The 22,346-nt window shown below is 39.6% G+C and overlaps 1 protein-coding gene across 1 annotated transcript; it reads right to left on the bottom strand.

Moving 5' to 3' along the window:
* Positions 1-4,240: 4,240 nt before the first annotated feature.
* On the bottom strand, positions 4,241-14,224 carry LOC137049490 (trypsin-1-like). Its single transcript, XM_067428013.1, has 6 exons — positions 14,140-14,224; positions 7,833-7,853; positions 7,559-7,727; positions 7,207-7,472; positions 6,979-7,118; positions 4,241-5,209 (listed from the first exon to the last, which is right to left on the bottom strand). Exons 1-6 carry the CDS (start codon positions 14,192-14,194, stop codon positions 4,934-4,936), a joined length of 927 nt encoding a protein of 308 aa, XP_067284114.1. The 5' UTR covers positions 14,195-14,224; the 3' UTR covers positions 4,241-4,933.
* Between the last annotated feature and the right edge of the window lie 8,122 nt (positions 14,225-22,346).

Raw genomic sequence — 22,346 nt, 5'->3', positions numbered from 1 at the left:
TGGAAGTTTGCAGCATCATCTGACAAGTGTTTGATGGAATGAATGTTATATGTTGGAAAGGTGGGTCCATAAAAATCCACAGATATATCCACAAAATGCTTAAGATCTGTTGTGTGCATGTCCCAGATAGGACTCTCTCTTCTCATCGGATTCATCCAAAAGAATGCTCATACCAACACTCAGACAAAGAAAGTGGTGGTACTTGTCATTAGGAAGCACATCCTTCAAGATGAATGGTCCTGTGTAAAGCATGAACTGACGTAGCTCAGTAACTTTCCACCTATCCAAGTCTTCCATACTTTTTGGCTGCCTTGAAAACTCTGCGGGCAAAGCTTGTTTCAAATGAGTAATGTTAATTTCTACTTGCCCTGAGCCTTACTCAGTCGACAGATAACTGGGCCATGCCACAAGTATTTCAACAGCCTTTTCATGGCTCCAAGACAAACTAGGTGCATGTAATCAAGGGGGAACTGATTCACACACAAAATACCAGCTCTAACAAGAGGTGATATTTGTTTTTGATGGTCAAGGTATCCAGCTCGGTTGAATACCTCATCTGTTCTACCTTCAGAAGGACCCTTCGTCAAGTAAACTACCCTTCTTTCAATCATTTGTGCTACTGCAACACATCGCTCACATCCATTCAGACTATTGTGACTTTTTATACATTTTAAAAATGACCTGGCTTGTGCGTCACAGATGACCGCCTTCACTGAAATGGTGTGAACCAAATTCTGGAATTAAACACCATTTTGGATGAGCGGTTGCAACTCCTTCAAGAAATCTTCTAAAAACTCCTCAACACGGTCAGGCTTGCTGGACCCATATAACAGAGCTACAATAAATGGCTGACAGTTCAGAATTTGACCAAGAATGGGTCAGGAACACATTTTGCTTGATTTGAACAATGGCATGCCATCCACGTTAAAACACAGTTCAACTTTCCCTGGCAGTGTCTCTTTTGAAATGTGTTCAAGAAGGTAACGCTCAATCCCATAATAAATATACTCTCCATTGCATTTATTTTGAACTGGCACTCCTTGTGGTGTATCAAGAACGGTTCTAGCATCTTTGGGAAGTCTATGGCCATAGCGTCTGAGCACACAAAGCAGCTCATTTAGTGCCTTGTGAGTCTGATTTGTAGCAGTAGCCCAACTAGCCAAGTCTACATGGAGAGAAGGCGTTTCATCTGTTGAATGTGAGGTCTCATCCAACTGCTCACACTCTGTTTCAGTAGAATCTGTAGTAGAATCATGTTCATCAGTATCATCCATAACAGACACTGCTACTGTGCTGATAGAAGAACTACAGCCCTCCAATGGACGTAATTCATCATATGTTGATCCCTCCGCGAGTGGACTGCCCTCCCCCTCGGATTCAGAACTGCTGCCATGTTTCACTAAGGCATCAACAATTGCCCTTCGTCGTTTCCACTTCTTTTGGTACTCAGATGACATGTTTAGCAATTCTAAAATTACAAAATATTTTTTAAGCAGTTAACATTACTAAAAACATACATGTTCAAATCCAGCTAAACGCTTCAGTCTCTTTCAGATAATTTACTTCCTAAAAGAAACTCTAAAAAGTCTGTGTTACCAAGTTACAGTAATGACTTTAACATTAAACATCATTGTCATTAAACATACTATGGCATACCCTTGTATAAGTTTAAAGTAACTTTTAGCTTACTAGGTAATATTAGCCAAGCTAAATTTCAATTGACAAAATGGGCATAATTTCTTTCGGTTACTTTGTGTCAAACAAGTAAAACTCAATCATGTTACTGTAATAATACACAATGTACCCAGCAGTAGATATTTAATACAAATTAGTCACAAACTCCCTCCTCAATTCCTCGTGGTACCTCATCGTTCAATGTGCCAGTGTGGGGAGACCGCGTTGACACCAAATCTTATAAAAATCTTGTATTGTATTGCATAAAGATTTTTCTCTTCTTTTTCTACAATACGTCTTGACTAGACGTGTAAGGGACATCAGTGGACGTCGATTCACAACGTGACTATAGACGTGTAAAGGACATCTATTCACAACCTCTTAAAAACTTGGGGCAGAATTAAATTAATCATTGCAGTATTAACCATGCAAGTTGTACGCACAGCTTTTGAATATTTCAAAAGGATTTCATAAAGGGTTAGGACGGACTATAAATGCACATGTAAAGCACTTGGTGACGTCCTCTCACAACCGAATCACAACATGGTTATTATTGAAGTACACGGAGCTGAAAGGCAAAATAACAATTATAAATGGATCCCCAGAGAACTGCAAACATGTACAAACGTATCTGAATACATTTTTAAGAATTATTCTGTTACATATTTTTACCGATTTATGCCGTCCTACCACGACTATTTCTGGCCAGGGACACGATGTTGCTGTCGAACCAATGTTTGCTGGGCTTGGTCACATGGATCTTGCTAACTAGCTTCTTGAAAGCAGGAGATTCCCCTGTTGACAATGGTAACATTTCTTTGAAGACATACTCTGCCACAAGTCTTCTGACTTTTCAAAGTTCAGGTGGCATGATGGCAGACCCAGAAAAATCTAATTTCTGCTGCTTTGACTTATCGCTCTTGGCCTCTGTTTTTTTTTTCTTCTCTTAGTAAGTGGAGTGGTCACATGGCACCGTTCGAGATGTTTTTTTAAATTACTAGTGCTATTTTGTGACGCCGATACTTCTCTCGGTATAAGACAAAGGTTGCATTTAACAATTACATTCTTCTTGTCCTTATCTTTGACTCTGACAAACTCGAAGTAATGCGCATACGCCCATCTCGCAAATGTACAGTCTACTTCTGCCGCCATCTTCACCCAGCGTGAGCACAGGGGCTGAAATTATGTCTCGCGGGTCGCAGCACTCCTGTAAAACCCGCCCTAAACACGCCTTCACTGGACTATGCCACACAATAAAAAAGGTACACAAGCAAGAGGGAGTTCAATAAATGAAATCAATAATATACAAATATATCAGAAGCTGTAATTAGACAAAATGACATCCTAGACTAAAGTCTAGAGTCTAGACACCCATTTAGTGTTGTAACGCACGCGTTACTGAACGTACCAAGTAAAATATTACTGAAAATCGATTAAGAACGCCTTACACTACAGCGTTACAGCAAAAGTAATATGTTACTGTAATGCATTACTTTTGTAATGCTGTAGCCACAATGACGGGGTCTGTGCATCTGGCAAACAGCCCGATGCCTCTCGCTTCTCCTGAGGTGCTTATCAGATCATGTGAATACGATTAATGGCCGGACAATGGCACCACGATGTCTGAAAGACCACTTTGATCTCCCTTGGGAGATAACAAGCAGGCTCCGTAGTGACTTTTATTGCCCCCAAAAGGGCCCTGCACGATATCTGACACCTCACAAACATCTAGACACACACACCCACATAGAGTCCCACGAGTATCAAAGGAATATATGATTAAAAGTCACACACGCAAGAAGCCAAAACCAAAGCAAGTATTCTTATTTCTAAAATCCAAACTGCTGTTAAAAGGGTCGTGTTATTTCCCGTTTGGGACAAGTTAACTCCGTGAGGGCTCTGTGTAACGAACTGAAGTGGACGCTGTCTCTCTCTCTCTCTCTCTCTCTCTCTATTTCTCTCTCTCTCTCTCTCTCTATTTTTGGTCTATTCATTCTTTTCGTTTATGTACCATATTCTTTTTGTTTACTATCTATATTTCTACTCTCTTTATGCATATTTAGTATGTACTTTCTGTGTGAATTGTAGTGTTATTTTTAGTCTGTGTTTATTAAACTTCCAAAAGACATTTAATGAGTTGAATCTGTTACTCTTCCACATACACGAAGTCAATGAAACTTACGATCCTAACGTTACCTAAACTGCTTATGCTACTATTTTAGTAAAGTAAACTGTACGAACATATGAAACATGATTTGTCCTGATCAGTAAAGTTAATGTTTCTTATGCGCTCGTAAAGCAGTAATCCCTTATTGAGAATTGATTTGAAAGTCTATAACTAATTTGCAGGACAAACTTAGTAAGACAATTTCAAGCAATTCCGTAAAGGGTTACTTGTATTTAATTAAACATTTTTCCTTATCGGAAAATTTTAATACGTAATAAACGACTAGCAAATTATATTCATAAATTCATGAATATTGAATATTGAATCCCTTTTGAGTTAATTATTCCCAGAGACATTAAACTCATAGTCATTTTTATTACAATGCATTACTCCCAACACTGAAACTATGTTACACGCTACATGAAAGGTAATTGTCAAAAAATCCATAATAGGGACTCTTTAATATAAATCAAACCAGGAACACACAGGAACAATAATCGGTAAAACACAACCTAGGTAACATTGATGACAGTACATAGAACCGACAGAACTCAGGATTTAAATTCACTGGGGTGAACGTGGAAAATAAATGAACAACTAAATGAACTTTGTGACTAACAAACACACACTAGGAAACTAAGTCAACATGCAAATGACAGAAAACAGGAACAGAACCAAATCAAAACACAATGAACTAACAGAACTAAACATATCCTTTAAGTGACTGCAGTACATTTGCAAAGAAATACAAGGAGCTAATAAAATTAAGTAGTCTCTCAAAATATCAGTTCTAACCCAAAATGAGGACAATAATCAGCTATGAATAGTAGTTTGAAGCATCATTTATATCTCACATTTAGGCCAAAAATATACTTCACCCTCATTATGCAAACATTCTGAGGGCAAAATTTTGCTGAACTTCATTAGTGTGCAATATTATAATGTAAAAACGCAATAACAATAGTAGCTTTCCAAGAACAGTACATTTTAAAAGATGAAGAATAAATGACATTGTAACAAATTTACATACTTTCTACACTACTGTCCTCATAATCAAAGAACCCTGAGATTAAAAAACCCTGTCATTCAATCTCAACGAAGAAAGGTGGAGCATAAAGGAATAAAGGAGAATGTAACTGAAATGGAGAATAATAGGAGGTTGAGTGAACTTCTGAATCCATAGGAGTTGAATTCGACAAATCCAGGTGGGTTGGTGCCCATGTAAGAGTTGATCCAGTCCTGGTACCGAGAAACTCTGGCGTACACACCGGGATAGTTGGGTTTAGCACATCCTTCACCAAAACTCACAATGCCGGACTGAATCCACAGGGAGGAGTTACTACTGACCATTGGACCACCAGAGTCTCCCTGCATTGATAAACAAATATACAGTGAACAACAATTACAAACAGACTATTATTATTATGATTATTTGAGATGAGCAAAATACACATAAATATACTAATTCCCTCATTTTATTTAAATCATGGCCAAATTGTATTGTATGTATTGAAGGGGGGATTTTGAAATCCACTGCCGCTTCAATATACCTGTATATATTTATATCCTATTTAACTTCATAATCAAAACTTTAATCAATATTTATCCTATATTATTATAATGATTCTATCCAGTTATGATTTTGCTTTGTTTCTTGTTTTCTAAAGTGTGTATTTGGTCTCTGAGGAGTGACTGAGGGTCTGGCCTAGAGATGTGTGATGTGTCACTAAAGACTGGCAACAAGGTTGTGTGTTTGGATTTGAGGTATCACACACCCCTAACATGTCAGGAGTGCAGTAACAGCGTTTGCTCACTTAGCCTGGGTTCCAGATATGAAATATGGATTTGTCTTTCATTTAATTTATTATGTTTTATTCCTTTTATATTTCCTTTTACTGAAACACTAAAGACTCAAGATGAATATTGCCTGTATCCCCCCCCCCCCCCCACATGCTCCTCCCGAAATTTTGTTAATTAAAACTTCACATGTTCCTCTCACTAAAGGAAAGCACATGTTATCAGTATGTTTTGGTAAGAACTAGATAGAACTGGAGCTTAATCAGCTCCAACCTTGGAGAGACTGTGTATCTGTGTATGTGCGCAATATTCTGTGTTACAGATCAGAATGGTGTACAATGGGCACCCTAAGAGATGGGTGGACTTGTTGTTCTGGGCAGATCTGGAAGGTCACTACAGGCCTAATTCCAGGGAGAAAGCATCAACAAGTGACACGTCAGTGGAAACGTGCATCAGATTAACTGACTCGAGTGGAAATTTACCATGACTGTGCATTGTCTCTGAGCCAATCAGAACCATCCACATTGCAGTAATGACGTGGATAAGACCTTGAAAACGGTATAACTGTTGGGACAATTGTATGTACGATAGGGCGAGGCAACGAGACGGTGAGAGAGGGAGACATGAAGCTGGCTTCTGCTTTCGAAACTGCAAACTATTCTTAAGTAAATTTTTCTTTTATTTAATTGGAATCCTGACTCTATCTTCATTTCTTCACTACTGGTCCTGGGTCATAAGCTGTTAACCCCTAACAGTATGTATATATGTGTATATCTGTGAGCGCAGCCCATAGAAGCTGCGAATGCTCTGCATATCCAAGCCATTCGTGGACTCTCTGATTAGTAGTAACCCTATTAATTACTATAAATGTCCTTGTCCTTGTTGCAACATTAGTGCCACCTAGCGGAATTCCAAAAATTTAACGCGCTTATTATAAATCCATCTAACATTCAGGTGCATTTTGACATAATGCGTCAACCAGCATACCCAAGTAAAACAATTCACGTTCGCCACCGATATATATATATATATATATATATATATATATATAAAATATAATATAATATAGCAAGGTTGTCTCACAGAATTGGAATGTTTTAAAAATGTTCCTGTGAATGGATCAGTTTTGGGTATGGGTGTGGCAAATTGTGAGTTTCAATGTTGGGCTAGGGTCATTGGGCTAGATTATTTGCCCATTAGGCTAGTGTTTGACTCCGATCTGGCAACACTGATAGATTGATAATGGTAATATAACATGTGCAGGTGACCCAAAAATTGTAAATTATTGTTTTGTAAATTTGAAAATTAAAAAAGATTCAAATGAATGACTAATGTCTTACCTGACATGAATCTTTTCCTCCCTCATTTAACAATCCCGCACAGATCATATTGCTCGTGATGCCCCCTCCGTAAGAATAATCACAGTCACTGTTGTCCACAATTGGTAACTTCACCTCTTGCAGTACATCAGGAGTCTGCCCTGTGACTCAGATCAGAGGATAATTTTTTTGTGGCTTTTAATGGCCATTTACAGTAAATTCTTGAGCTTTACAGTATTGTTCACTCACCTCCAGCTTGTAGCGTTCCCCAGCCAGTCACCCAGCTCTCTGTACCTGCACTGAATACACTTCCCGCAGCCGCCAGACAGACCGGCTTAATATAGTCAGAGAAAGTCACAGAAGATGAGAGCTGTAGAAGTGCTATGTCATTGTCATTACTAGAACCGTCATAGTTAGGGTGGTTTAAGACTTGACTGGCTGTCCTGAATGCCTCATAAGGGTTTGAGCCCGATTGGCTTTGACGTCCCAGGTAGATCTCAATGCTACCCATGGATCTGTACATAAGGAAAATTAGTTTTAATTTACCTATTGTCAGTTTATAATAGTGTCTTGGGCTGTATTTAAGCTTTAAACTTCATACTCTTGGAAGCAGTGAGCTGCAGACAAGACCCAGTCTTTATTGATTAGACTCCCGCCACAGAAATGGCCTCTAAAGTTGACGCTTTGAATGCTGACTTGCCATGGCCAAGACCCTGCAGTTGCACTCTCCCCTCCAACAATCTTGTTGTTGAGGGGGGCTCGACCACATACTAATGAGAGGAAAGAAAACATGGGAATGCCCCATTAAAATTATATACTACACACAAGATATGGAGAACAATAGTAGTATTGTCATTAAAAGTATGACAACGTACCATCTAACTGGCTGAGAGAACCTGGAAAACAGAACATACAATTAGATGAATAGGTACAGAGCTGATAAACTGGTTTGTGTAGCCTGTAACCTTGCTCTGTCACCTATTACATAGCATTGGCATGAATCAAGATAATACTTTCGCGTGAATTATAGTGTTTAGGGATTATAGCCAGGTTGTCGCCAGGTTACGTTGTGGCTTTACAATACACATGACACAATGAGACTCAAGGAAACAATCTTAAGGAAATTCAGTGCTTGACCCCTAATAATAATAATTTAAAAAACTAGCAGGTACAATAGATGCCATCGCACCATTCGGTGCTTGGCCCCTAACTACACTTTACAGTTGTTAAGTGATTTTATTGTCTTGTCAAAAATAGTAAATTAACCTGTCAGTCTTGTGAGCTAAATAAGGCCTGTTTCACACCATGTGAATTAGCAGTGTGAAGCCCTATTCGGACGATAATTGTTTCTCGTGCGGGTTGTAAGGTATTTTCATCATTGACAGACTAGTCTGGGATTTTATTGTCGTCCGAATCCATAATCCAGAATGGCCGAATTACCTACTGTTTTTAGACAAACACCAAGGTCGTGAGGTAATTGCCGTCTGTATCCAGATCTGAGTTTTTAAGAATATATTACTTCAGAATTCACTGTTTATATCAATTTTGACAACTGCAGAGCACCGTACGGTTGTGGCTTCACTGTAATTTGGATGCATTTTAAATATCTAGACTTTTATTACTGAAATGCTGGCAATTATTTACAACAGCAATATATGTCATCGCTCAAAAAGAAAGAAAGAAGAAAAGCACGTAAACATTTGAAATGGGCTGTTATTACGGCAGCAATTATAATAATAAGCAGCATTGTTTACCTCATGTTAATAAGAGGCCGTATTAACTTATTTCCGTTCATTTCCTTGTGGAATGAAATTACATCCTTTCAACGTGATCTCATGAAAATACGTGAGTATTTTTATGTAAAGTGTGATTCTACTACACGTACATTTACTAACGTTTTCACACACAATAAAACGTACAATACTGACTTATTAACAGCAATAAAATGTACAATATTGACGTATTGACAGCACTAAAATGTAAATTATCTACGTATCCAAGTGTGTACGTGTAAGTTACCAGGCTCCCATAAATCGTGGCATTAATATTGTTTATTTTATATCCAATAGTCACATCAATACATGTTTTCAGTCACATTTATTAAATGCATTTTACTAAGTTAATCAACCTAATATAAAATAACAGAAATATAAAATAACATTTTGCTCTCGTGACATCACTACAAACTCATTTCGGATGACTAGATAATGTTAAAAGAAGACTGAATTTTAAAACCGTCAGATGAATAACATTCTTGCCAACCATTTTGTAGTATTTAGCTTGTTGTTTGCTGTGAGACATAAAAAGGCATTTTCTCCTATTCAGCAACTGGCGATTACAATATACACCAAAACACAACATCAATTCCCAAAAACAACACTTTATTCGTTCGCTGTAATCCAAATCGTTAGAATCCATATGTTTGCGAGAAACAAATCCAAATTGAGCCCGGTGATCTTCATCTCCTCTCAGTAGCGGGACGGTAAACATCAAATCTCACGCTCGTTATGAATTCAAATTTTAAAAACGCGCCCTCAAGAAGCGTTACGACATGATTTACGGCAGTGGCATCGCACGCTCATTGGCTCTCGCCTGCTTCGTCACAGATTTTTGACATGCCGTGTTTCAGTCGATTTGTATTTGAAATGGGAAACGCGCAACTTCACGGAGAGAAGCCGGATTAATATTTTCATTGATTAATAGCTAACATTCTGCTCTGTACCTCATACAAAACTATTAACGTTATATACCACCAGAGAGGACTGCGACTGCAACACATCTTCATTTGAACTACTTTTGGTACCGCTTTTGACATTTTTGCAATAAATAAATTATTGTGATTACACTGGTCTGTCTGTTATGCTTTGATTTATAACAGTACGTTGTTTTAATAAATGCTAATGGGTAGGTTTAGGGGTAAGTGTAGGATTAGCCGTTCAAAATATTTTTTTTAATGCTATATTGTTATCAAAATCGTCATTTTCCAACGTTTTACCTTTTATTTTCTTTATATTCTGTATTAAATTGGTAGGTTTAGGTTTGGGGTAGTGTCAAGGGATCGTTGATTAATCAATAAAATGGTCAAAGGGAAATTATATAGATATCTTTATGATATAACACAAAAAAAAAAAAAAAAAAAAATGTTTTTACCAGTATAAAGTTTTGTATTCTTAACAAAAAAGATTTCATGATGGATTCGTAAATATTTTACGTTTTTTAGCTTTAAAAATGTAATAATACTACGTTTAAATGTTGCAAATACGTCTATATTTTACATTTTAGCACTTCTCCAAATGTACTAAGACGTACGTTTAGTCTCTTTGAAAGTAACGTATTAATACCTTCGTATTAACGATGAGACCAGGCTGATCCTTTATTTTGAGATATAATACAAGACAGAAAACCATTTAAACCATAATGGGTCTATATCTTCCTACTTTTTAAGAAGATTTAAATAAGTAAATAATAATTAGGATATTATTTTTCCTATTATTAAATTAAATTTTTAAAGCATTTGACTTTTTTTTTTTTTACAGCATACAATCATGTTATTGACCACATGAGCAGCGTGTTTCCAGGTGCGCAGGATCACAAAACTCGCTCCTCCACTGTGAATAAATCACCATCCGAATACACAAGTTTTATCTCTGAGGTGGCATGCAAATTTATTTTACGGACTTCCACGTGAGAAACAATTACCGCCCGAATAGGTCTTATCTGTGTGTTTTTGTTTTTGTTTTTTGGAGTATTTGTTTAATGGTTGGCCATTGAGCCTATATTGTAAAAGACTGTGTTGATTTATGGTTTATTTTCACTGTGTATGGCAAATTAGGCTCACTGAAGCTACTCACAACTACACTTCATCACTGTAAAAAAAAAATGTTTTCGAAGTTGTAAACAAAACAAATATTATTGGAGTAGGTTTTACAAGAAAATCTTATTTCAGTGGTCTTTTGAAATTGTAATTTCGGAGTGAAAATTGTTTCTACACCTTTTTTTCCAGTATACTCTGTTCCTGCTATGTACAGTATCATTGTGCTTGCATGAATGGTGTCCTGTTAATGTGGGTACTTAAATACACCCTACACTATTGTCACAAGCGAATGGGTGGCTGTACATTTACATTTATGCATTTGGCAGACGCTTTTATCCAAAGCGACTTACATTGCATTCAAGGTACATATTTTACATTTTTGTCAATTCTTGCTTTCCCTGGGAATCAAACCCATGACCTTGGCGTTGCTAGCGCCATGCTCTACTGTTTGAGCTACAGGAACCACACGACGCAGAAGTATATCAAAAACACAAAAAAAAGGAATGCGTGAGACAAGGAAAAATCCACTTAACATTGACTAAACCAGACCACAACAGGGAGTAAATATGCACAACAACAAATAAGGGAACTAATGAACGTTTTTGCCATTTAATTACACAACAATATCGTTTTGGGGGCCTGAAAATGCATACTCACAGGGTTCAAAGTGCAAGTTTTTGAAAAAAATTTATCGTCTCTGTAAACAACAAAAATGCAAATCTGTGAACACTGTGACTAAATGTTTAATCTGTAATACATTATTTTACAATAGGTATGCTCGTTTGCCATGAGTCTGCTCTGTAGCGATAGCGAAGAATGCGTATACGCACAAAATCTGCTCTGGTCCAGTCTAAGGACATGATTTGACATAGCACGGATCATATGCGTGTCGGCACAGACCACTAAACACATTGGACCCATTTGAAACAGCAGCAAGTTTGATTTCAAAAATGTATCTGGCATCTTGGCAGACATGGTCACTTTAAACTGACATATAAGAAATATAAAAAAACTAAAGGATTGGTGTAAACGGGAAAATTTTAAAACGTTCCCATTTTCAGTATCGTTGTCGTGTTAATGTACCCTTGGAAGCTAGGTAAATTGGAAAGACAAGAACATAAACAAACCCGAAGAACTTGAACTCTAGCTTACTTGGAAAATAATTATGCTTTAACAATATCATATTTCAGTGATTTGACGTATGCCCATTTAGCAATCTAGATACACTGTAATGTCCATGGAAACTTTCCATTGCACAAAAGGTTCTTTATGGTGGGAAAGGTTATTTAGATTATTAAAAAGTTCTTCATGTAAAAGAAATGTTTATTTTAAAAACTGTTTACTGAAAGGTTTTTAGGGAACCAAAAATGGTTCTTGTATCACAGCTAACTCTAAACCTTTATTTATTAAATATTTATTATTAAAATATCATTAAAATGTCAAATAATTACTATTAACTATTAATAGTAAAATAGAAGTATAATAGTTTAAAGGGGGGGTGAAATGCTGTTTCATGCATACTGATCTTTTTACACTGTTAAAGACTTGGAATCCCATACTAAACATAGACAAAGTTTCAAAAGTTAAGGTGGACGTTTGATGGGAGTATTTCTTTGTCAAAAATACTACTTCCGGTTAGTCATAAGTTTCGGCAAGTTTTTTGAGATCATGCGTCCCCATTGACGTTAGTGGGGGCGGAATTTCCTTGTATGGGCCTTACGGACAATTCTACCGGAAGCGCGTGAGAGAGAGCGAGGGAGAGAGCGAAAGCAACAGGCTATGCCCATCAAAACGCTGGTTTGTAGGATGCTGGACAGGTGACAATTACACATAGCACATAACAATGTCACCAAAAAAGTGGGTTTTTGGTTGCCAGACCAAGACAGTCCTGCACAGATTCGCCAAAAACCCCGCGTTAAGGCAACAGTGGATGTAATTTGCTTTTCCGGATCAGCAACTGAGTTGGGCGAATGTTTATATCTGTTCGCTGCATTTCGGTGCCGACTGTTTCATAAACAAGGCCCAGCTTGACGCCGGCTTTTCCAATCGCCTAATGCTGAAGGATGGAGCAGTCCCAACGATAAAGGTCCTAACGTAAGAACCGCAGGCTGTGAGTAAGAGTGCTTCAAATGTCTGTGTCTTTGCCTATGCTCATCAAGTAGCCCAAACATGATCACGTATAGTTAATTGATCAATGGAGCATGCGATGTGTAGTGCGTGTACATTTGTTTAGCTGGCCACTATATGTGTAACTTTATGTTTGTGTATTGTAAAAGCACTCCAAACAACAATACACAAAGGGGGGAAATATGTTGAACTAAATAAGCGCGCTTCTTCATTCAAATGCGCTACTATTCCGTGTCTATCTATGTAAACACTAGCCTGCGGTGCAAAACCAGTCCGCTTACTAACGTTACAATTGTCTACACAAACCACGCGTAAACACACAAACACACGTGCACAACTGCACTTCCCACATGTACACCTTCAAAGACAAAAATACGACGATATAATTCAAGTATAAATATGTAAATAACACAAGCCGCTAAGCATATTATATAGTTAGTGTATAACTTGTAACTTACCACATACAGACGTCCTGCTCTAGTCGTTTTTGCTGCTGCTCCTGTTCAACTGCAACCTCTGGGTCTGATTCCGGATCATAGATGTATGGCTGTATCTGATTAAAAGCCATATTTTTTTTTTTGAATAAAGTTTTTTTTACCGCTGTTAGGGATGACGCTCGACTCAACACACAGCGCGCTGCTGCACACGTCATTATTTAGCTCCGCTCACACGACACGCCCCCACCCGCTCGGCTTTTTTCGGAAAGACTCGGAACAGCGCATCTTTCTTATATAATTATTAAAAAAATAAAGACTTTTCGGAGATATGCAGGATGCAATGCTACTCTATAGGTACTCAAGATTGACATGACACTGACTGAAACTGAGTGTTTCACCCCCCCTTTAATGTTTTGGACACTAATCACTCATTATCATCACGGTTTTCATCATCTTTTCAACATCATTTACTCAACCAACTTCATGAGTTGCTGTTTAAATGGTATTGAATGAGTTAATATGCATTAAACATCCATTAAAAATAAGTATATAAATAAATACAACTTACGTTTACACAGAAATTCATCTGAATGCACAATGTATATTTATCTCCAAGTCCAATTTCAAGCATTTACACATAAGTTTTAGATCAAATGTATTTACGATCACTTGTTTGCAGTAAAAGTAATTTAAGGTATCAGTGTGTGAGTTACAAAGGTCCTGAGCAACAGGAATTGATTTGAACTGTCATTGTCAAACACGATTAAATGTTAATGAATTACTGTTATAGACATTAAGATTTACCTTCTATGTTGAGAAGTATGGCTCCAACAAAAATCAAAGCTGTTTTAAACTGCATACTTATGCTTTGGTCTGTGTCCTGACTGCTGTTTCTTCTCACAAGTCTCTGACACTATTTTAGATTCCTTTATTCTGTCAGTATTTACAGTACACACCCCAGTCACCTTCACGGGTAATGTTAAGGATTGTTTATTCAGCACCTTTCCGTTCAAGGTCGCTTCACTTCACATTAAAATGTTACATTTCAAGTGGAAAAACCAGCATACTGACTGAGCATGACGCAGCAGACCTACGGGTGGTTGCAAGTAAACAGGCAGGAGCAACACACACTAAACATAGACGTGACTGGATAACAAACAGAAGAAAAGGAGGAACTTAAGCACTGACACAATTAAGGGCCAGTACTAGCAGCTTGCGCCAGTGTAAGCCCTCTTTTGTTAAAAAACTACAGTTATTTTTGTGGCTGACATTATTGCATAGGGGAGAGCGGGCACTACCTAATGCTTTTTTACTTTCTTTTGAACATTTCACGTTTGTGTAAATCCTATGTGGTTTTGTTTCATTAATACAGTGTATACTTGTTTTCTTGATTTAACCCAAAAGAATGAAAGTGAAATGTGGCAACATGCCCCAAGATAAACTAAAATATTTTGACAATAAAATACAATTATTAACTTTTTGATATATCAAATAATGGCATTTTTTTAATAATTAAAAATAAAACATTTTGGAGTTTGACAACAAACACACCGCAAAACACAGCTATACATCATAGTTCAAACCATAATAATAATAATCATTTCTAAACATTGATTCAGTCTTTATTCACCTTTTTCTCATGGTTTCTCAAAAAAAAATCATACAATTATAGAATATAATAGCACAGTTCTAAAAGAAGCTCATTGTAACGCAGTTGCACAACTGGAATTTAAACCTGGCTGGTGTCTTCTGCTGGTTAAAAGCTATTGAAATACCATATATAAGATTAGGCAGTGGCTATTTACACTAAGTGCAAATAGCGATAGATGCTATTTACACTCATATTATCATGTTTCTCATAACTGCTATTTATCTTGTAACTATTATTATTATTATTATTATTATTATTATTAATAGTCATGCATGAATTCACGCCGTTTCATTTCAGCTTATTAGAGTAAGAAGATGTTGTATCATGTCAATAACTTCTGTACTGTTTTCAAATGATTATTAATTTGGGTATGGGTTGTAAGAATAAACTGAACAACTGTGTCTTCAATAATATTGCACTGCATTTGTTATTTATTTTTATGTTATATATAATAATAAATAATAATAATTTGTTACATTTATATAGCGCTTTTCTAGGCACTCAAAGCGCTTTACATAGAAGGGGGGAATCTCCTCAACCACCACCAATGTGCAGCATCTACCTGGATGATGCGACGGCAGCCATATTGTGCCAGAACGCTCACCGCACACCAGCTGATTGGTGGAGAGAAAACAGAGTGATTAAGCCAATCATTATTATTAGGAGGCCATGATGGACAGACAGGGGCCAATGGGCAAATTTGGCCAGGATGCCGGGGTTACACCCCTACTCTTTCTCGAACGACATCCATGGGATTTTTAACAACCACAGGGAGCCGGGACCTCGGTTTAATATCTCATCCGAAAGACAGTGCTCTTTGTCAGTACAGTGTCCCCATCACTATACTGGGGTGTTAGGACCCACACAGACCACAGAGCGAGTGCCCCAGTACAATGTCCCCATCACTATACTGGGGTGTTAGGACCCACACAGACCACAGAGCGAGTGCCCCAGTACAATGTCCCCATCACTATACTGGGGTGTTAGGACCCACACAGACCACAGAGCGAGTGCCCCAGTACAATGTCCCCATCACTATACTGGGGTGTTAGGACCCACACAGACCACAGAGCGAGTGCCCCAGTACAATGTCCCCATCACTATACTGGGGTGTTAGGACCCACACAGACCACAGAGCGAGTGCCCCAGTACAATGTCCCCATCACTATACTGGGGTGTTAGGACCCACACAGACCACAGAGCGAGTGCCCCAGTACAATGTCCCCATCACTATACTGGGGTGTTAGGACCCACACAGACCACAGAGCGAGTGCCCCAGTACAGTGTCCCCATCACTATACTGGGGTGTTAGGACCCACACAGACCACAGAGCGAGTGCCCCAGTACAGTGTCCCCATCACTATACTGGGGTGTTAGGACCCACACAGACCACAGAGCGAGTGCCCCAGTACAGTGTCCCCATCACTATACTGGGGTGTTAGGACCCACACAAAACATAGGGTGAGCGCCCCAGTACAGTGTCCCCATCACTATACTGGGGTGTTATGCTGCGTTCACACCACACGCGAATGACGCGATTCGCGCCAGTGATTTACATGTTAAGTCAATGCAGAGGCGCGAATAGGCATTCTGCGGCGCGATTCACGCAAATGGCGCGATTCCCGATAATGACGCGGCAATGATCATGCGAATTGAGAGTGTGATTCGCGCGAATCGCTCAAGTTGAAAAATCTGAACTTTGGCGGATATTCGCGCCGCGTTAACCAATGAGGAGCCTGCTTACTGCTGTCACGTGGTGAAGTGACGGATGGGAAACCCATAGGGGAAAGCCCGAGGCCAGAGTAATTAAAAAATACTACTGTATTGTGTCACAAAATGTAGTTTTAATAGTTTTTCAGGCAAGAATGTAGTTGTTTAAAGCTCAAATATGTGACTTATTTATTAAGAGAGCTCCTATTTGAAAATTTGATCTGGTGTTTTCGGAGGTGTGAGAACCAGGCGATCACTGGAGCTCAGCGCTCATCAACCCAGGTGAGAGCAGCCTTAACTTGGATAGTCCTTCTGCTGACTGCCGCTGCCTGGCAGAACCCGCTCCCATGACGCGAATTCGCGTCTGTTGTGTAGTGAATGTCACACGCGAATGAAGCGAATGGATTCAAATTGTTCACGCGTCCAACTTCGCACGATTTATTCACGTGCGGTGTGAACGCAGCATTAGGATCCACACAGACCACAGGTTGAGTGCCCCCTGCTGGCCTCACTAACACCTCTACCAGCAGCTACCTGGTTTTCCCAGTTGGTCTCCCATCCAGGTACTGACCAGGCTCAGCCCTGCTTAGCTTCAGTGGGAAACCAGTCTTGGGCTACAGGGTGATATGGCTGCTATATATAATGGGCATATCATTTTACTTAAGGATAGACTATATATTAGGGTAACTGTGTATAATAATTAACCATTTGAATATAGGCTATAGTCAAGATGTAGTATGAGATTCAGGATGAGCGAAAAACCGGGGAAAACCCAACTTCAATGTCGTGATTGACCAATGAGAATCAAGTATTTCAGAGCGCATGTAAATAAAAAATAAAATGTGGTCAAATAAAATACAAGAAAGCAAACATGAATGTGTAATTAGCCTAGGTTTATTACAAAACCAAAACTGCTCATTTTGTAGATATACTAGGTAAATCATTGTATTTATTTGATAGTTGTTTAAAGGACCCGTTCTTTGCGTTTTTTCGAAGCTTTGATTATGTTTACAGTGTTCAATATAACATGAGTTCATGTTTCCGTGTAAAAAAACAGTATTTTTCACACAATTTACTTATCTGTACAGCGCTGTTTTCTCTGTCCTAAAAACGGCCTGATGATTTCCTTGTTCTAGGACTTCATAGAACACGTAACGAGTTCTGATTGGGCCAGCGCTTCCCGTGTTGTGATTGGACAGCAGCTTAGCGCACTTTGCCCGGAAAGGTCCCGCCTCTTACCATAACGGGGAGATGCAAGCGCTGAATGCGCGCTCTTCTCCACGTGGGAGAGCAACAAGACCACGCCCCTTATTTTGCGTGTTCTTGTGGGTGGAGGGTTAGTCAACAAACGGTTCTAGTGACGTCATTCCTGCAGAAAGTGCAGGGATGTAGTCCAAACCGGCCGTTCGCTGTAGGCTTTGAAAGGGAACTTCTGTTAAATAAAATATCTCGCTTGGCATTGAACTTTGAGCTTTGTAATTTTACAGATATTATTTATGCTCTAACAGCAACATTTCACACTAACTAAAGTTTGAAAGATGGAATCGGGTACTGGTTTCTTTGGTACTGTGTGCAGGTGCCAAATCCTGTTGGAAAATAAAATCTGCATCTCTATAAAGTTGGTCAGCAGCAGGAAGCATGGAAACCGCGGAGGCACTCTTCACCCAAGTCTTCGGAAGCATTTGGCGTGCCTATGCTACGCTGTTTTTCGCGTGCATATGACACGCATTTTATGGCGTTTTATACATACAAACCCCCCACCCCACCACCCTAATCCTACCCAAGAGCGTGTCATATATACACCATAAAATGCGTATCATATGCATGCAAAAAAACAGCGTATCATATGCACGCCAAAATGAGTTTGGGCATATACATTTCACGACATTGCACACTAGTACTATTTATACGCATTTACATGTGATCGGGTTGCTAAAACTGCCTGGAATAGGACTGTGTTGACCTTGGACCTCAGAAAACACAGTGGACCAACACCAGCAGATGACATGGCACCCCAAACCATCACTGACTGTGGAAACTTTACACTGGACCTCAAGCAATGTTGTGTGCATCTCCTTCTCTTCCTCCAGACTCTGTGACCCTGATATCCAAAGGAAATGCAAATTTACTTTCATCAGAGAACATAACTTTGGAAGACCTTTTGTACTTTTTTTTTTTGTCTTTAGCCCAGGCGAGACGCTTCTGACGCTGTCTGTTGTTCCAGAGTGGCTTGACACAAGGAATGCGACAGCTGAAACCCATGTCTTGCATACGTCTGTGCGTAGTGGTTCTTGAAGCACTGTCTCCAGCTGCACTCCACTCTTTGTGAATCTCCCCCACATTTTTTTATGGGATTTGTTTCACAATTCTCTTCAGGGCACGGTTATCTCTGTTGTTTGTTTGTACACTTTTTTTCTACCACATCTTTTACTTCCCTTCGCCTCTCTATTAATTTTATTGGACACAGAGCTCTGTGAACAGCCAGCCTCTTTAGCAATGACCTTTTGTGTCTTGCCCTCCTTGTGCAGGGTGTCAACAGTCATATTTTGGACAACTGTCAAGTCAGCAGTCTTCCCCATGATTATGTAGCCTACAGAACTAGACTGAGAGATCATTTAAAGGCATTTGTGTTTTGAGTTAATCAGCTGATTGGAGTGTGGCACCAGGTGTCTTCAGTATTAAACCTTTTCACAATATTCCAATTTTCTAAGATACTGAATTTGGGATTTTCCTTAGTTGTCGGTTATAATCATCATAATTAAAATAAATACGCATTTGAAATATCAGTCTGTGTGTAATGAATAAATATAATAAGTTTCACTTTTTGAATGGAAATAGTGAAATAAATAAACTTTTTAATGATATTCTAATTATATGACCAGCACCTGTTCAATGCCTTATTCATTTGATCAAAAGTAATGTTCAGCATTTACCTTTTCATGTCAGACAAATGTTTTACCCTTGTGATTACAGATGCACAAATGTCATGCCTTGGGGAAATATCCTCTGCTTCTCCATGAGTGATGTGTCGGGGTGTTTTACAACTGATGCTATTTCAAACCATTCCTTTTCATCCCCACAGGAGAAGGTGTCCATAGACACAATCAAAAATATTTTTTCAAGTGTTCTGAAAGGTAACTGTACAGCTACAGATTTCCATGTTGCAGTTTTAACCATATCTTAGTGAAACCAATTTAATGGCAGTCAATGTAAAGAAGTGTTATTTTATTTAGGTTTGACATTTGGAGCAATGGTTCTTTTCTTACAGTGCATCCTTTCAGGTCATGTCAATATCAGGCTCATTTTAATGTAAACACTTGACCAGCTGTTTCCACCAGTATCTAAGGTCCTTGCTGCTTCTGGAATTGATTTGCACCTTGTGCACAAAACTGCATTCATCTCTTAGAGAGTTCATATGCATTACGATGGCTGTGTGATCCCATTTTTGTGATCCCTAAAGCATACCATTGTTTATAAAGATGAACATGGTAATTCTAGTGGTTTATTTTAAGTGGTTAAAACTTGCTTTAATGAATTAAACCTTATTGAATATAAACATCTGAAGTTTGATAACAGGGAAAGCAAATGTATCAAGGCAAATTACAGTTTAAAGTGCCTTAAATAGCAATATTAAATATGACTACTTATGATGGGGCTGTGGTGTGAAGCTTAGCCTTAAAGATATTGTCAGGATTCCGGTGTGATTTGCTCTAATTGTTTGTCTACCCCTTGTTTTCCACATGTACACTCTCTGTCTCCTCCCTCCTCGTTATCTCTGATTGCTTTCCACCGTTGTCTCGTGTTCATCTCTCTATTTAATGTCCTGATGTTTTGTTCTCATTGCGCGTTCGTTGTTTCCTCCTGTGTGATCGCTGCCGTGTGTCGTCCGGTTCGTGTTTATTTTTTGTTCGTTTCTTTTTGTTTTTGCATTCACCTTTTGTTTTGCCTCCAGGACTCAGCTGAGACTGTGTTTGCCCGGGCCGTTCTCCTTTCACCTGTTTGTTGGATCTCTGTGAGTCTCTCTCTCTCTCTCTCTCGTCCTCCCCTGTGGATTCCTCCTTGGATCTTTGGATTTCCGCTGTCTAGCGTATCTCACCACTAGACTGAGCTGCCTTCTTCGCTTCCCTTCGGTACTGTGTATCCTGTGAACTTTCGTTTGTCTTTCAACGTTGCTCATCGGTGTGTCTTGCCTTTAGACTGGATCCGGTTGAGCGTGTATTGAGTTCCAGGGAACGCCGCATTACTGAGTTTTCTCCAGCTGCTGAGACTCGAGGAGGACTGTTCAGTATCGATTGGGAGCATCACACTACCGAGTTTTCTACTGCTGCCCTGAGACCCGAGGAGGACTGTTCAGTATTCAGTGACACTTTAACCTGAGATCCGTTGTGGAGATTTCCTTCACTTTCTGCTCTCATCTTTCTAATAAACTTGTTAACTTGCATCAGATTCCAAAGTCTCGTCCCTCACAGAACGAACGCGCCACAGAATGGAGTCTGCAAGCGGAGAGTCTGTTCAGGCGGCCTTGGCCCAGCAGGGGGCGAGATTGGACCAGCATTCCTCCTTACTCACAGAGGCTTCCCATGATTTCCAACTACTATCTGGTCGAATAACTGAGATCCAGAACAGGTTGGAGCAGGTGGCACAGGTTGTTGGGAGAGGAGAGGGTTCTTCTTCTGCAGCTGAGAGTCAGAGCAGATCTGAACGTGAGCCTCAGGCAGTTAATCCTCCCAATTATGATGGCGACGCCAAGACCTGCAGAGCTTTTCTATCACAGTGCTCCCTAGTTTTCGCGCTCCAACCTCGGAGGTATGCTGCTGAGGTATCGAAGGTAGCATATCTCCTTACTCTTCTAACTGGCAGAGCGCGAGACTGGGGAATGGCAGTCTGGGAGGCACAGGACCCTTGTTGTTCATCATTTGAGTCTCTTCGTTCTGAGATGATCAAACTTTTCGACCGGACGGTACAAGGTGATTTAGCTGCGGCTGAATTGACCCATCTCACGCAGGATGGATCTTCTGTCACAGATTACGCTATTGAGTTTCGGACCTTTGCTGTGTCCAGCGGGTGGAACGATGCTGCCCAGAAAGCCCAATTTTTGAGAGGTCTCAACGAGAACATACAAGATGAGATCGCGTCTCATGATCTTCCCGTCTCTTTGGAAGCAGCTATCGATCTGGCTCTTCGAGTCGAGGCCCGTCACAGGCAGCGGAGGGTTCGTCGCTCATTTCAACATCTTCTCTTCGACCCTTCGTTGCGTGCAAGTGACAACACCTCTACATCATCTTCCTCCTCAGGAGAGCCTATGCAACTGGGCCGGCTCCGGCTTACTGCTGAGGAGAGACAACACCGACTCGTTAACAGCCTTTGTCTTTATTGTGGTAAACCGGGGCATAGGGCTCTAAACTGTCCGGTAAAAGGGACCGCTCGCCGTTAGCTCCGGGAGTATCGGTGGGCGTTTCTCAGATCAGCTCTTCTCTCGGATCCCATACCTTGCTGGCTGTCTCCATCTACTTTGATAATCATGTGTTTCACTCACAGGCCCTGCTGGACTCCGGTGCCGAGGCGAGTTTCATGGACGCGTCTTTAGCCGAGTCTTGGGGCATTCCTGCTGTGCCTCTTACGGATAAATTATCTGCTTTTACATTAAAGG

The sequence above is a fragment of the Pseudorasbora parva genome, chromosome 20 (assembly GCF_024679245.1).
Source record: "Pseudorasbora parva isolate DD20220531a chromosome 20, ASM2467924v1, whole genome shotgun sequence".
In the NCBI taxonomy this organism is placed as follows: domain Eukaryota; kingdom Metazoa; phylum Chordata; class Actinopteri; order Cypriniformes; family Gobionidae; genus Pseudorasbora; species Pseudorasbora parva.
This window is presented reverse-complemented; position numbering and strand designations above follow the sequence as displayed.